Genomic DNA, 16585 nt, shown 5'->3' on the forward strand with positions numbered 1-16585 from the left:
TCAGCACAGTACCCTCTAGGTCCATCCATGTTGTCGCAGATGGCAAAATTTAATTATTTTTTTTATGGCTGAGTAATATTCCACTGTATATGTGTACCACCTCCGCTTTATCCATTCAGGGACACCCAGGCTGCCTCACATCTTGGCCGTTGTAAACAGGGCTGCAGTGAACATATGGACGCACACACCTTTTCAAAGTAGTGTTTTGTGTTTCTTCATATAAATACACAGAAGTGCGATGACTGGGTCCTTCTTTGTCACTGGTTATAGCCTTTATTTTAAAGTCCATTTTGTCTAGTATAAGTATTGCTAACCGCTGTGTTTTTTGTTTGTTTGTTTCCATTTTCATGAAATAGCCTTTTCCATCCCTTTACTTTCAGTCTGTGTGTCTTTCAATCTGAAGTGAGTCTCTTGTAGGCAGCATATGTAAGGGTCTTGTTTTCTTATCCATTCAGCCACCCTGTCTTTTGATTGGAGCATTTAATACATTTACATTGAAAGTATTAATTGTTGATAGGTATGTAGTTATTGCCATTTTATTATTCATATTTTTAATCTTGTTTTTCTTCTTAAAGAAGTCCCTCTAAGATTCCTTGTAATACTGGGTTGGTGGTGATGAACTCCTTTAGCTTTTTCTTGTTCAGGAAGCTCTTGATCTGTCCTTTGATTTTAAATGATAGGCTTGTTGGGTAGAGCAGTCTTGGTTGTAAGTCCTAACTTTTCATCACTTTGAATATTTCCTGCCACTGCCTTCTTGCCTGCAAAGTTACTGTTGAGAAACCAACTGACAGTCTTACGGGAGTTCCCTTGCAGGTAACTAACTGCTTTCCTCTTGCTGCTTTTAAGATTCTGTTTTTTGTCTTTAACCTTTGGCATTTTAATTATGATGTGTCTTGGTGTGGGCCTGTTTGGGTTCATCTTGTTTGGGACTCTCTGTGCTTCCTCGAACTGTGTGTCTATTTCTTTTGCCAGGTTAGGGAAGTTTTCAGTCATTATTTCTTCAAATACGTTCTCAATCTCTTCCTTTCTCTCTTCTCCTTCTGGTACCTCTATGATGCGAATGTTTTTACACTTGATGTTGTCCCAGAGGTCTCTTAAACTCTCATTTCTTTTTTTTTTTTTTCATATATATTTTTTGGCTGTTCTTTTTTAAATAAACACTTTACATTTATTATTTATTTGTATATTTATATATTTTTGATGCCTAAATGGATGCATATAAGTGCATACTAATAAATCCTTTACTGCAGATTGTTACATGCATAATGTTCAAAAAGAGTGAAATTAGAATTTTGGTCTTCTATTGTTTGACATTCAAAATTATTTTATATTAATTTCAGGTGTACAGCATAGTTAGTGGTTAGACATTCATATAACTTAAGAAGTGATCCCACTGACTAGTCTAGTACCCACCTGGCACTACATATAGTTATTACCATATTACTGACTATATTCCCTGTGCTTTACTTTACATCCCCGTGACTATTTTGTAACTACCAATTTGTATTTCTTGATCCCTTCATCTTTTTCACCCTATCCCCAACCCCCTCCCATCTACCACCCCAATAGATCTAGTACACATCTGACACCGTACATAGTTATTAGAATATTATTGACTGTGTTCCTTATGCTGTACCCTACATTCCCATGACTACTGTGTAACAACAAATTTGTGCTTCTTAATCCCTTCCCCTTCTTTCATCCACACTCTCAACCCCACTTCCATCTGGAAACCATCAAAATCTTTTCTGTATCTATGAGTTTGTTTCTGTTTTGTTTGTTAATTTTGTTCTTTAGATTCCACATATAAGCAAAATCATACTGCGTCTGTCTTTCTGTATCTGACATACTCCACTCAGCACAGTACCCTCCAAGTCCATCCATGCTGCCACAGATGGTAAGAACCCATTCCCTTCCAAGGCCGAGCAATATTCCATTGTATATATGTACCAGCTCCTATTTATTCATTCTTCCATCTATGGACACCCGGTCTGCCTCCACATCTTAGCCATTGTAAACAATGCTGCAATGAACATATAGATGCACATGTCCCTTCAAAATAGAGTTTTGCATTTCTTCACATAAATACCCAGAAGTGGAATTATTGGGTCCTTCATTGTCTCTTCTTATAGCTTTGTTTTAAAGTCTATTTTGTCTTGTATAAGTATTGCCACCCAAGCTTTTTTGTTTACTTTTTTCATTTCCATTTTTATGGAATATCTTTTTCCATCCCTTTACTTTCTCACTCTGTGTGTGTCTTTCAATCTGAAGTGAGTCTCTTGTAGGCAGCATATGTAGGGGTTTTCTTTTCTTGTCTAACATTCCTTGTAATACTGGTGTGGTAGTGATGAACTCCTTTAGCTTTTTCTTGTCAGGGGAGCTCTCTATCTGTCCTTCAGTTTTAAATAATAGCTTTGCTGGGTTGTAGGTCCTTGCTTTTCATCACATTGAATATTTTGTGCCAATCACTTCTGACCTGCAACGTTTCTGTTGAGAAATCAGCTGACAGTCTTATGGGAGCTTCCTTATACTCATAAGTTACTAGTTGCCTTTTTCTTGCTACTTTTAGAATTCTGTCTTTGTCTTTAACTTTTGCCATTTTAATTATAATGTGTCTGGGTGTGGGCCTGTTTGGGTTCATCTTGTTTGGGACTCTCTATGCTTCCCGGACTTGTATGTTTATTTCCTTTGCCAGGTTAGAAAAGTTTTCAGTCATTATTTCTTCAAATATGTTCTCAATCCCCTTCTTTCTCTCTTATCCCTCTGGTACCCCTAATGTGAATGTTGTTACACTTGATGTTGTCCCAGAGGTCTCTTAAACTGTCCTCATATTTTAAATTATTTTCTGTGGGTGTTTTCTGCTACCTGATTTGATCCTCTGCTTCATCAGCCTGCTGGTGATTCCTCCTAGTGCATTCTTCATTACAGTTATTGTATTCTTCACTTCTGACTGGTTCTTTTTAATGGTTTCTATATCATTTTTTAATGCTTAATATCTCTTTGTTGAAGTTCTCACTAAGTTCCTTGAGCATCCTTATAACCATTGTTTTGAAGTTTGTATCTTCAAAAGTCTGTATCTGGTAGGTTGCTTGTCTCCATTTCGTTTAGTTCTTCATCTGGATTTTTCTCCTCTTCTTTCATTTGGGATGCATTTCTTTGTTTCCTCATTTTAGTTGCGTCTCTGTTTGTTTCTATATATTAGGTAGATCTACTATGTCTCCCAGTCTTGGACAGGTGGCCTTATGTACTAGGTATCCTGTGGGGCCCAGTGGCACAGTTTCCCTGCTCACCTGAGCTGGGTGCTCCATGAGTGTCCCTTGTGTGGGTTGTGTGTGCTGTTCTGTTATAGTAGAGTCTTGATTGCTATTGACATGTCAGTGGGTGGGATTGACACTCAGGCTGACTGGATGTGAGGTTTGGCCACATCTACAGGTTATGCGCTATTGTGCAGGTGGCTTACCCCACTGAGTGGTATTCACCCCAGCAGGCTCTGGTGCCTGTTGAGACCACCTTTGTGTGTGCTGCTTGTGGGGCTAATTGGGTGGTGCTCTGCTGTGGTCTGAAGCCAACCTCCAAGTACGTTGGTTCTGGTGCCTCTTGAGAGGGGCTCCAGTGCAAGCCCAGGTCACCCACTGCCTGTGACCACCCAGGGACTACCTGGTAGGAGCTACAGAATGATCCGTAGTGTTCACTGCCTTTACTAATCCTGGAGGCACGTGGGAGAAGCCATGCTACAAACCGAGGACGTCAGCCACCAGTACCAGGCCTGGGGTAGCTCCACAAAAAGCAGGATACCAAGAGGTCTGCTGCCACTTGCCAGCTCCCTTAAGGTTCAGCCAGTGATAGAGCCTCATGTGGTAGGTGTGTTGGGTGGGGCAGGGTCTCAGGGAGTCACTAGAGTGGGAAGAGTTGTGGTCACCAGTTTAATGCAGATTCTGGTTTGGTCCCACTGCTGAGCCTGAAGCTACTCAATGAAAGTCTCAGAGCACACTGAGGCCAGTCGCTACCCATCTGGGGCCCATGGACTCTGATAGTTTTCCTTAAAAGAGTGCAATGCAGAAGGGGCTGGCTGCTCATGGAAAAAAATGCCTTTAGTGATGTGTGAATTGGGTGGAGTGGGGTCCCATCTGAGTCAACCATATGGAGCTCCAGAGCTCACTAGGACAATCAGATTCAGATTTGGCCTATGGGGGTGGACTCAACACAGAAAAGATGGTGCCTACCTGCCGCCTTCATGGGAAGAAGACTCCTCACCAGGAAAATGCTGACTGTCCTCCAGTACCCACCCCCTCCCAAAGCCACACTCTTCAGTCTGCACCTTGCATGCCTCCAAGGCCCCCTGAGTCACCATCCCTCCACTGGAGCCCAAGGTGAGTGCCTGGGAGTGAGAGCAATTTGTGTGTGGGCCCTTTAAGAGAACATAGGTTTCCCTCAACCTTCTGTCCCACCCAAAAGGTTGGAATCCCCACTGTTTTTCACAGCTAGATGTTGTGGGAGCTCCTCTTCCTGGCACCCGTACTCTGGGCTGGGGAGCCTGGTGTGAAGCTGGGGTTCCTCAGTCCTCCTGGGGGACCTCTGCGGCCAAGGTATAGCTCCTGATTCTCAACCGCCACAGAAAGGTTTGAGGCCCATTCTGCATCTCTGCCTGTATTACCAGTCTCAACATGGCTTCTTCTTTATATTCTTAGTTATAGGACTTCTGTTCAACCAGACTTCAAATAGTTGTTCAGGTTGATTGTTCTATAATTTAGTTGTAATTTTAACGTGTTCACAGAAGGACACAGGCACAATTTTTATCTACTCTGCCATCTTTGACCTTTCCCCTCTTTGCTGTTCTGTTTGGGTATTTTCTGCTCCCTTATCTTCCAAATCTTTTTTGATCCTCTGCTTTATTTATTCTACTGTTGATTCCCTTGAATGTATTCTTCATTTCAGTTATTGTATTCTTTATTTCTGACTGGTCCTTTTTTATGTTTTTATCCCCATTTTTAGGTTTCCTATCTCTTTGTTGAAGTTGTGAGATCATTGAACATCCTTGTAACCAGTGTTTTGAACTCTGTCTATGATAGGTTGCTTGTCTCCATTTTATTTAGTTCTTTCTCTGGATCTTTGTTCTGTTCTTTCATTTGGGACATGTTTCTCTGTTTCCCAATTTTACTGCTTCCCTGTGTTTGTTTCTGTGTTTTAGGTAGGGCTGCTATGTATACTGGTCTTAGTAGAGTGGCCTTATGTTGTAGGTGTCCTGTGGGGCTCAGTGCCATAGTCTTCCTGGTCAACTGAGCAGGGTGCTGCTGGTATGTCTCTCGTGTAGGTTGTGTTGTGTCCTCCTGTTATAGTTGAGCCTTGGTTGCTGTTGGCATGTCAGTGGGAGGGATTGACTCTCAGACTGACTGGCTGTGAGGACTGACCATGACTGTAGTGGAGTTGCTGTGGAGCAGGGTTTGCTTTTGTAGGGCTATGGAGCCTGCCCAGTCTGCCCTTTGGGTGTGTTGTTTGTGGAGGAGGTTGAGCGGTGCTCTTGTGTGGTTTAAATCTGGCCACTGGTTCTGTTGGTTCTGGGGCCTCTTGGGAGGGTCTCTGGTGCAGGTCAAAGCCACTTGGTATGAACTACAAAGTGATGGTTGCCACTTATGTTGGGCTTGGAGGTGCCTGGAAGCGACTAAGCTGCGAACCGAGGTCAGCTGCTGCTAATGCCAGGCTTGGGGCTATTTAGCAAGAGGTACAGGGCACACCAAGGCCAGATGCTCCTTGTTTGGGGGTTGTGAACTTTTGAAAGATTTTAGGAAAGTCCTTAGCATGAGCCAAGACAGGCCATTTGTACGGAAAAGCCATTGGAAGCCACTTTGGTGGTCCTGCAAGTTGGGAGGGGTGAATGGTGTCAGCCAGGTTGATGGAAACTCAAATATGGCGGCCACCTGCATCTGCCCGCCGGGAGGGGGGGTCCAACAAAGGAACAGTGGCTCCTGCCAGCTCCTCCATCAGGCGTAAAGCTGCCCCTTCAGCCCTAGTCCTGAAGTCAGACAACTCAACTCCTCCCCATTTGTCCCTGGTACCTTTCAAGCTGCTTCCCCAGCACTGGAGCTCAGAGCTAGTGATTTCATTGATGAGTCCTTGCATGGGCCCTTTAAGAGGAGCTCCTGAGACTCCAGCCACCCTCCGTCTCACTCAGCCACAATCTCTGTTGATTTTCACAACCAGAAATTTTGGAGACTTCTCTCCCTGGCACTGAAACACTGGGTGGGGGAGCCTGGGACCTCTGACTTTTCAGGGGGGACCTCCACAGCTGAGATATCCCTCCTGATTTTTAATGGTCACACTCAGGTGTGGGACCAGCCCGTTCCGCGCCTCTGCCGCTCCTGCCAGTCTGGACACGGCTTCTCCTCTATGTCCTTAGTTGTAGGGCTTCAATTCAGCCAGACTTCCGGTGATTCTCGATGATGGTTTTCTGTAGTTTAGTTATAATTTTGAGGTGGTCGTGGAAGGAGGTGAGCCAGCATTTACCTACTATGCCATCTTGACCAGCCCACTGATTTAATGTTAATCTTATCTAAGAAATACCTTTGCAGCAACATTCAGATGTGTTTGACCAAAAAAACTGGGCACTGTGGCCTGGCCAAGTCAACACATAAAATTAACCATCACAGGGACTAATAGCTGAGAGCAGTGGGATATTTGGAAGTGGTGGGGCTCAGTGGGGGCTCCCCTCAGGAAGTCAAGTGTGAAAGCCGGTGGCCATCTTGGGAAATACAGAGAGGAGGATCGACACTGGCTCAGGGCAGGCGTGTTACCTGGAGGGTGCAAGCCTGGCTTGGGCCGCAGTGGTCTCCTGTGAGGAAGGGCTTTGACTGCGGGCCTCAAATGCACCTCTGGCCCCATTTGAGGGAAACTGTGCTTGGCGATGTCATGGTGTACAGACCCCAAGTCAGAAGGAAGCAGGTGACCCGTGGAGGGAGCTTCCTAGGCCCAAGTTCCATTCCCACCTCCAGGCGGCTGATTGACCTGTGGATGCCAACATGCACCCTCTTGAATGTGGTGCCAGGTACGCCCTGTCCTTCCTCCCTAACCCCGTGTTATTATAGCTCCCCGCTGACAACAGCCACACCAGCAGCCCAGCCTCTCCCTGGGTCCTGCCCCTCTCCTGTTCTGCCCGGTGTGACTCGGTTCTCCATCTCTGACCCTTTTCTTCCACACAGGGCCACCTAGGCACTCTCCCTCCCACCCAGTTCTGCCTTCACTCACTCCAGCCAGTCCTCTCTCTGCTCACAGCCAGGCTGAACATTCTTGAGAGCCTGCCTCGGCCCTCATGACAGACCCTTTAATTGGCACCACGCCTAGTGTGATGGCCCAGCCCACCTGCTGGTAGTCTCTTGGTTGCCCACTCTGCAGGACCTCTTAGAGTTCCTTATTCCTGAATCCTTTAAAGTTGGCCTTTTATCTCTTTAAGTCTCTGTGAGGTTTGTTTTATAGTCTGTAGGTGGCACTTCACTGTTGGAAGGCTGTGGGTGCAGCCCAGTTTTCAGTTACGTCTGCCCATTCTTGCTCATGTGGCTTCTTTCCTGGTGTGCTTGGTTATTTTTGGCTGAGTAATGGTCCTTGTCTTTAGAGAAGTGTTTGCAGGCAGTTTGAGGCCTCTTCCTGCTTCGATTCAGATGTCTTCGTGCAGAGAGAACGTTTGCTGTTGTCCAGCACGGGAACTCTGAGTCCGGGAAGACTAACTGCATCTGAGGCTCCTGGTTGGTGGGCCCCCTGAGAGCTGTGATTTGGGCTGCTTGCGGGAAGAGGGCAGGTTTGTGATGGACAGGATGCTTCCGCCTGGCTCTGCAAGACCAGCCCAGGGTGGCTGGGCCGGGCGCCCCTTCCTGACTCACCTTCCTGAAAGGCAGCCCTCAGCCTAAAGGAGGGGTGGTCTCCTGCCTGACCCCCTGAGGGGCAGCTGCTCGCTGTGATGTCTTCCCCTTCATCCCACAAAACTGTGGAACTCCCAGGTCCAGTTGCTAGGTCAGCATGTGCCCTTAGAACAGAGGGACTTCTGTGCTCTGCCCGGTGCCGTGGGCTAGAGCAGGGCCCTTCCCTGGGGCCTCTGCAGTTGGATGCAAAAAAGGAATTACGTCTTTATTTTCACTAACCTCCAACTGAAATGTATCGTTTCAATTAATAATGAGAGTAGCCAGCAAACCCTAGTGGTATCAACAATGCCTGAGCCTATCACCAACAGAATCCAGGTATGTGGTGTCACACGAGGGCTGTCACAGGTCTTAGACCTCACCTGTGGTGTCACGGATGTACAGCGAGGGCAGCTGTCAGGCTCAGTGCTGGAGTATGTCACGTACCTGTTTAGCAGACAGGCAAGTACCAGATCACTCATTGTGTCTCATGTTTTAGTAAGTGTGTTTTAATGTAACTGGTCTTCTTTGTAACCTGTTATGTATTTCACTTTATTTATTTAAAAACAGCCAAGGTTTCTCACACTGGCTGGGGGTCCACAGCACAGACCCTGACATCCCTCCCGGCCTGTCATTCTTTTCACTTTTTTTTAAATGAAGGGTGAATGATAGTCTCCCACTTTTAAAAAATTTATTGGGGAATATTGGGGAACAGTGTGCTTCTCCAGGGTGCAGTTCAGCTTCAAGTCCAGTCGCCGTTTTCAATCTTAGTTGCAGGGGGCACAGCCCACAATCCCATGTGGGAATTGAACTAGCAACCTTGTTGTTAAGAGCTCGTGCTCTAACCAACTGAGCCATCCGGCCACACCCACTGGCCCATTATTCTTGATTCTGTTTTCAGCTTTCTATTGCTCTAGGAAGACCCCCCCCCCCCCAGTATTTTCCATTGTTTTCAACAGGAAGTTCGGTCAAGTAAACTCCACCACAGGCTCCCAGAAGCAGAACCCCTTGTAGTGATGTCCTGAATCTCCTTAAATTAATTACAATTTTCCACGACATTCCACTGTTGTTTACACTGATGCTTTAGTCCTTGAGGGCTATTTTCCTTTCTGCTACTTACCTTTAATTTGTCCAGGTATTATTTCTTCTTCATGCTTTTCACGGGAGGTCTGTGCAAACCAGGTACAGAGTCAGGAAGTCCCTGTTTGAATACTGCAGGCCCAAGAGGCAGGTCCCTTGCACCTCGACAGTCGTTTCCCTTACCAGTCCCTCTCTGTACAGTTCCATCAGTGGGGCCCCGGAAGGATGTGTTTGACTCTTCACACCCACGCCAGCCCCATCTCCATTTCCTGAATTTTCTGTTTGCTTCATCACGTGGTTGTCTTTCGTATTTCCTACGTATTTTTTTCAAGAGGGAAATATGAGTGGAACACTTCCTAAAATCTTGCTTACGTGAAAATGTTACTGTTGCCTTTACTTGAGAAAGATGTAATAATTTGAAGAGAGGAAAGATCACCCTTAGCACCTGATCCCCCCTGCGGGGCTGGTCCTGCACCTTGGAGGACAGCCTGGTGTTGCCTCACCTCTACACGGCAGCCATTCCCTCCCGCCTGGTGGGGGGGCTGTTCCTATTTCTATTCATTTAAAAACTTGCCAGTGTATGTCTAGGGCTCTAAAGAACGGATTCCCTTGAAGATCCTGATGACCTTTCCGTCCAAACGCACACGTCATTGTCCACTCAGCTCAGACTGCTGTGGCCCCTGCAAGAACATGACTTAGAACCCGTTTCTATTATCAAATCCTCTGTAGAGCTGTGTTTCATAAGATATGCAACTGTCACTTTATACCTACATTTAAAACTGCTTTAAAGTAATGAAAATATGAAAAACACTCCAAACACAGGAGAGGTGGAAGCAGAATCCATCATTGTGGAGAGTTCCCAGCTAAACCTCAACTTAGCATAATCTTGCCTCAAATAATTTCTGTAAGTTTTCTGGAGCCAAACAGAGGAGAGATGGGATACACATCCTGCAACACAGTCACAGGTTTAATGAGGAAAAACAATTACAGAAAATAAACCAGCACTAATGAGGGTTCTGCTGCAACAGGCTCTAAACACCAATGAGGAAGGGAGGGCGTGGGGAGCCTCCTCCTGGGACAACACCCCCCCCCAGCAGGGGTATAAAAGCCGACAGCAGCACCTCACACTCACACACTCTCTCACACTCACACTCACACCCTCCTCCCAGCTCACCTCCCACCCACCGCCCACCATGGCCGCGTCCACCCTGTCTGTCGGCTCCAGCGACCTGACCTACAGCAGCCGCGTCTGCCTGCCCGGTTCCTGTGACTCTTGCACGGACTCCTCCTGGCAGGTGGACGACTGCCCAGAGAGCTGCTGCGAGCCCCCCTGCTGTGTCCCCAGCTGCTGCCAGCCCCCCTGCTGTGTCCCCAGCTGCTGCCAGCCCCCCTGCTGTGTCCCCAGCTGCTGCCAGCCCCCCTGCTGTGTCCCCAGCTGCTGCCAGCCCTCTTGCTGTGTCCCCAGCTGCTGCCAGCCCTCTTGCTGTGTCCCCAGCTGCTGCCAGCCCTCATGCTGTGTCCCCAGCTGCTGCCAGCCCCCTTGCTGTGTCCCCAGCTGCTGCCAGCCCTCTTGCTGTGTCCCCAGCTGCTGCCAGTCCCCCTGCTCTGTCCCCAGCTGCTGCCAGCAGGCCTGCTGTGTGCCCGTCTGCTGCACACCTGTCTGCTGTAAGCCGGCCTGTTGCACACCCATCTGCTGCAAGCCCGCCTGTTGCACACCTGTCTGCTGTAAGCCGGCCTGTTGCACACCCATCTGCTGCAAGCCCGCCTGTTGCACACCTGTCTGCTGTAAGCCGGCCTGTTGCACATCCATCTGCTGCAAGCCCGCCTGTTGCACACCTGTCTGTTGTAAGCCGGCCTGTTGCACACCCATCCGCTGTAAGCCCATCTGCTGCACACCCATCTGCTCTGGGGCCACCCCCTGCCCAGCCCCCTCGTCCTGCTGCAGACCCTCCTCCTGCGTGTCCCTCATCTGCCGCCCCCTGTGCTCCCGCACAGTCTGCTGCGTCCCCGCCTCGGCCCAGAAGTCCTGCTGCTGACCAGTGTGTCACCGCAGGGGAAGCAGGCTCCAGCAGACCCCATGAAAGTGGTCCCCCCAGCCGCCCCTCAGTGTGGTCCTGACCTGTGTTGGCTGGCCAACCCCACCCAGGATGGGGTTCCCCCAGGTCCCGAGTATCCTGACCTGACCTCTGACGCCCAGGAACCCCTGACCCCACTGCTCCCCGGGCTTCTGCCTCCCAGGAGTGGCCTCCTCCTGCCTCTGGGTCACCTGTTCTTCCCTCTCAGTTTCTCTGTCAATCACTTGACCTTGACTCTCAGTGTGTCAGCACCTTCTAGGGCACCCCAATAAACTCACTTCATCACCTGACCTGCTTCCTCATGTGACCTTATTGGGTGGGGACACACGGCTATGACCAGACACTGTTCCCCTCCATGTACACGTATATGCTAGGAATGAGTGACTGAGAAATAAATCCCAAAAGGCAGTGGCCTAACTCCTCTGGGGGGACAGGGTCACTGGTGGGACCTTAGCTGTCGCCCCGGAGGGTCAGTGCCTGCTGGGCCCCTGCCTGGGGCTTCCCTGAGGCTGCTCTCCTGCGGACAAGGCATGGTCTAGGCTCTCAGGACCCTGGACCATGACCACCCGCTGTTCCATCTAAGCAAACCCAACCCTGACAGTCGCCCACCAGGATGCCACCTGGAGCGCCATGCAGCACGGCCTCTGCGAGCCCGGGGCAACCCCTGTGATACCCCCGCAGGTCTACACCTTTAGCAGAGACGTGAAGGAGTCAGGGAGGAGCTGCTCCAGCCCAGATGGGGTGAGGGGGGCTGGATGACCTTCCCACCTGGGCCAAACCATAAAGTTAAGGATATCGTGGAGCAATTGGATTCAGATACTGGACTTGAAGAGCACAGAACAGGCAACTTGAGAAAGGGAAACAAACAAAGTGCGTCTCACGCCTGGCCCCACTCACTGCCTTAATATTTCTAGGCCCCAATGCAGAAAGGGAAAACCCAATGAGAGCTCCACGCACCCCTGAGTCGCAGACGGCCTTGAGAGTTGTGGAGAGCCCTGGACAGCAGCTGTTTGAGGTGAGAGTGCCAGAGAGGGCAGAGCTGCACTGAGTAACCCCAGGCCCTCAGAGGGTCTCCCTCGGTGTCAGTTAGTGATGGTCAGCAAACATGTGTGAGGCTGCAACTGTGGAAATCAACAAAATTAGATGGCATAATCCCAGATACCAGACATGCTTTAAATATTGGCAGTTAGAACATGGACATAATTCTCAGGACATTGGGCAGAGCACCCACAGGGCATTGCCTCATTTGTGGATTAAATTAGCCCCAGTGTAACCACTGGTCCAGTCCCACCTGACACGGCTGATATGAAAGCCTCAAAGAAAGCCATTTCTAAGGAACTTAACTATATCCTAGAACAAAGGTTAAAAACAGTCACTGGAATACAAAATATTCAGCACTTAACAAGGTAAAATTCAAATTTCAGATATCCTTTCAAAATTGCCAGGCATGCAAAGAAGCAGAAAATACAACCCATAATAAGGATAAAATCAATCCATCAAAACCAAATCAGAGGGGCCGGCCTGGTGGCTCAGGCAGTTAGAGCTCCATGCTCCTGACTCCAAAGGCTGCTGGTTCGATTCCCACATGGGCCAGTGGGCTCTCAACCACACGGTTGCTGGTTCAACTCCTCGAGTCCTGCAAGGGATGGTGGGCAGCGCCCCCTGCAACTAGAAAACGGCAACTGGACCTGGAGCTGAGCTGTGCCCTCCACAACTAAGACTGAAAGGACAACTTGAAGCTGAACAGCACCCTCCGCAACTAAGATTGAAAGGACAACAACTTGACTTGGAAAAAAGGCCTGGAAGTACACACTGTTCCCCAATAAAAAAACAAACAAAACCAAATCAGAAATGTTATGGATGATAGAATTAGTAAGAGTTAAGACTCTGTTCCATGCATTCAAGAAGATAGAGAAAAGATTAAGAACGTATTAGGGAAAGATGAGGAATACTGAAAAGGACACAGATAGACAATCTAGAGAGGAAAACTACAATGTCGGAGTGAAAACGACACTAAATTACACTAAATGAGATTAACAGCAGAATAGATGCTGCAGAAGAGAAGACAGGTGAAGTTGAAGGCAGAGAAATAGAAACTAAATGAGACACAGAGAGGGAAAAGAAATGGACAGAGCATTAGCTAGCTGGAGTATTGTAACTGGAGTCCCCAAAGAGGAAGAGAGAGAAGGAGGAACAGAAAAGAGACTGCCAGATGGGACAAAAAGACAAACTCCACTCTTCTGCCTATGGGAAGTGAACTTTTAATATAAAGAAACAAAGAGGTTAAAAATGAAAAATGGAAAAATAAGAGTGAGTTAAACCCCAAGAAGGCATAAAGTATGAAATGATAAAGATTAAAGTAGAAATCAATGAAATTGAAAACAGTAAAACAGTAGTGAAGATGAAACCATACTTGTTTCCTGAAATGGTAACTGAAGTGGACAGACTCGAGCTAGACTGAGTAAGGACAAGATAAAGAAGACACGAATCACCAGTATCAGGGATGGAAGAGGAGGCATTACTGCAGACCCCACAGAGGCTAAAAGAATTCAAAAAGGACTGCAGGAAACAATTCTATTCCCCCAAATTAGACAACGAAGATGAAATTGACTCATTTCTTAAAGACACAAACTACCAGAACTCACTCAAGAGAAACCAGATAACCTTATGGTCCTATGGCAATTCAGTAGTAGTCGTTGTTTCTTTGAGCAGTTTTAGGTTCACAGCGAAGTTGAGCGGAAAGTACACAGAGTTCCCTCATAACCTGCACCCTCTCACGTGCACAGCCTTTCCCGCTGTGAACATCTTGCAATGTTGATACATTTGGTATAAATGCGGTTCATTTGTTATAACCAGTAAACCTACACTGACGCATCAGTATCACCCAAAATCTATAGTTCACATCCTGGTGGTATACGCTCTAGGGGTACTGATAAAGGTGTAATGACATATATGGATTATTATAGTTGCTACAGAACAGTTGCACTACCCTAAAATTCCTGTGTTCTCTGCCGAGTCATCGCTCCTTTCCCCACACCCCTGGCAATATCTGATCTTTTACTGTCTCCATAGTTTTGTCTTTTCCGGAATGTCGTACACTTGCAATCCCACGGTATGGAGACTCAGACTGTGTCTTTCACTGAGTGATGTGCATTTAAGGTTCCTCCATGTCTTTCTAGGGCTTGATGGCTCATTTCTTTCTCTTTTTTTTTTCTAAAATTTTATTGAGATAAAATAAAGTTAACATAAAATGTACTGGCTTAACCATTTTTAAATGTACAGTTCAGTGGTATGAAGTACATTTATAATGTTGTACAACCATCACCACCATCCACCTCAAGAACTCTTTACATCTTGAAAACCTGAAACTCTATACACATTAAACAGTAATTCCCTGTTCTCCCCTTCCTCCAGCCCCTGGGAAGCACCATTCTACTCTCTGTTTCTAAAGCACCTCATACAAGTGGAATCATATAGTATTTGTCCTTTTGTGACTGGCTTATTTCACTTACCATAGTGTCCTCATGGCTCATCCTTTTCTGCTTCCTTTTAAAGGCTGAACAGTCTACGGCCGTACCACCCTGAACGCGCCCGATCTCATCTGATCTCGGAAGCTAAGCAGGGTCGGGCCTGGTTAGTACTTAGAAGGGAGACCGCCTGGGAATACCGGGTGCTGTAGGCTTTGAAAAAAAAAAAAAGAAAAGGCTGAACAATATTCCACTGCATGTACATACATTTTGCTTATCCACTCATCCATCCATGTACACTGGTTGCTTTCACACTTTAGCCATTGTGAATAATGCTGCAGTCAATATGGCTTTACAAATATCTTTTTGATACCCTGCTTTTAGTTCCTCTGAGCGTGTACCTGATAGAATTACTGGATCATATGATAATTCTACTTTTAATTTTGGGGGGAACAACCATGGTGATTTCCACAGTAGCTGGACCATTTCATGTTCACACCAACAGTGCACAAGGGTTCCAATCTCTCCACATTCTCACCAACACTTGTTACTTTCTGTTTTTTTATTATTATTATTATTATTATTATTATTATTATTATTATTATTATGCTAGTTATCCCAATGGGTGTGAGGTGGTATCTCAGTGTACTTTTGATTTGCATTTCTCTAATGATGATTGATGTTGTGCATCTTTTCATGTGCTTATTGGCCATTTGTGTGTCTTCTTTGGAAAAAAGTCTGCTCAACTCATTTGCAGATTTTTGAATTGGGCTCTATGATTTATTTTGTTATTGAGTGTTAGGAGTTCTCTATACATTCTAGATATCAATCTCTTTTCAGATACATGATTTTCAAATGTTTTCTCCCCCATTTTATTTTTTCTCTGTTGAGATTGTCTTTGATGCAAAAATACTTAAAATTTTCACAAAGCCCATTTTTTGTATTGTTCTTATGTTGTCTGTGCCTTTGGTGTCATGTCTACGAAATCATTATGAAATCCAATGCCGTGAAGCTTTATCCTGTGTTTTATTCTAATAGTTTTATTGTTTAGGTCTTACATTTAGGTCATGGGTCCATGCTGACTTCATTTTGTATATATGTTAGGGAATGCTCTAAATTTTTTATTTTGCATATGGATATCCACTTTTCCCAGGTCCATTTATTGAAAACAATGTCTTTTCTCCACTGAATGGATTTGATGCCCTTTCAAAAATGATTTAACCTATTGTATGAGGGTTTATTTCTGGATTCTGGATTCTATTCCCCTGGTCAGTACTTATGCTGGTACCATGCTGTTCTGATTACTGTAGCTTTGCAGTAAGTTTTGACTTCAGGAAGTATGAGCCCTCGAGCTTTGTTCTATTTCAGGATTGTTTTAGCTTTCAGGTCCCTTAAGATTCCATATGAATCTTTTATGATTGGTGTTTATATTTCTGCAAAAAGGACATTGAGATTTTGACAGTGATTTCATAAAGCCTGTAGATTACTCTGGGTAGTACCTTAACATCTTAACAATATTAAGTCTTCTATCCATGAACATGGGCTGTCATTCCATTTATTTGTGAATTCTCTAATTTCTTTCAGCAGTGTTTTGTAGTTTTCATTGCCCAAGTCTTTCACCTCCTTGGTTAATTCCTAAGTATTTCTTCTTTGTGATTCTCTTTTAAATGGAATTATTATCATAATTTCCTTTTGTATTGTTCCCTGTTAGTGTATAGAAATGCAGCTGATTTTGGGGTGTTGACTTTGTATCCTTGTGTTTTGATGAATTCATATATTAGTTCTAACAGGTTTTTTTGTAGAATCTTTAGGATTTTTTATTTGGAAGATTACAGCATCTGTGAAGAGAGTTGATTTTACTTCTTCCTTTCCAATTTAGATGAATTTTATTTCTTTCACTGTCTAACTGTTGTCCTAAAGTTCCAGCACTATGGTGAATAGAAGTGGCAAAAGTGGGTCTCCTTGCCTTGTTCCTGATCTTAGAGGAAGAGCTTTCAGTCTTTGAGTACAATCACTGAGTACAATGTTTGCTGTGGGTTTTTCATACATACATTCATGTTCAGGTCTTTTCCTTCTAGTC

General features: G+C 45.9%; 2 protein-coding genes and 1 non-coding gene across 9 annotated transcripts in view; all 3 read left to right on the top strand.

Annotated features, from left to right (window-relative positions):
- The window catches only part of TSPEAR (thrombospondin type laminin G domain and EAR repeats), a 158893-nt gene that overhangs the window by 97847 nt on the left and 44461 nt on the right, over window positions 1–16585 (top strand). The window lies entirely within an intron of this gene.
- LOC141571549 (uncharacterized) lies at window positions 10157–11513 on the top strand. Of its 4 annotated transcripts, none has more exons than XM_088794634.1 (2): window positions 10157–10510; window positions 10634–11513. In XM_088794634.1, the coding sequence occupies exons 1-2, from the start codon at window positions 10157–10159 to the stop codon at window positions 10997–10999; spliced, it is 720 nt and encodes a 239-aa protein (XP_088650760.1). In that variant the 3' UTR covers window positions 11000–11513. The 4 variants fall into 4 exon arrangements, with proteins under 4 accessions (XP_088650760.1, XP_088650759.1, XP_088650761.1 ...); XM_088794633.1 differs by having other exon boundaries at window positions 10157–10480; window positions 10559–11513; XM_088794635.1 differs by having other exon boundaries at window positions 10157–10420; window positions 10559–11513.
- On the top strand, window positions 14602–14720 carry LOC141568009 (5S ribosomal RNA). Its single transcript, XR_012491026.2, has one exon. It is a non-coding gene; the product is annotated as a 5S ribosomal RNA (ribosomal RNA).

Source organism: Rhinolophus sinicus, chromosome 17 (genome assembly GCF_057876585.1).
Source record: "Rhinolophus sinicus isolate RSI-liver-muscle chromosome 17, RSI-T2T, whole genome shotgun sequence".
NCBI classification, from domain to species: Eukaryota; Metazoa; Chordata; class Mammalia; order Chiroptera; family Rhinolophidae; genus Rhinolophus; species Rhinolophus sinicus.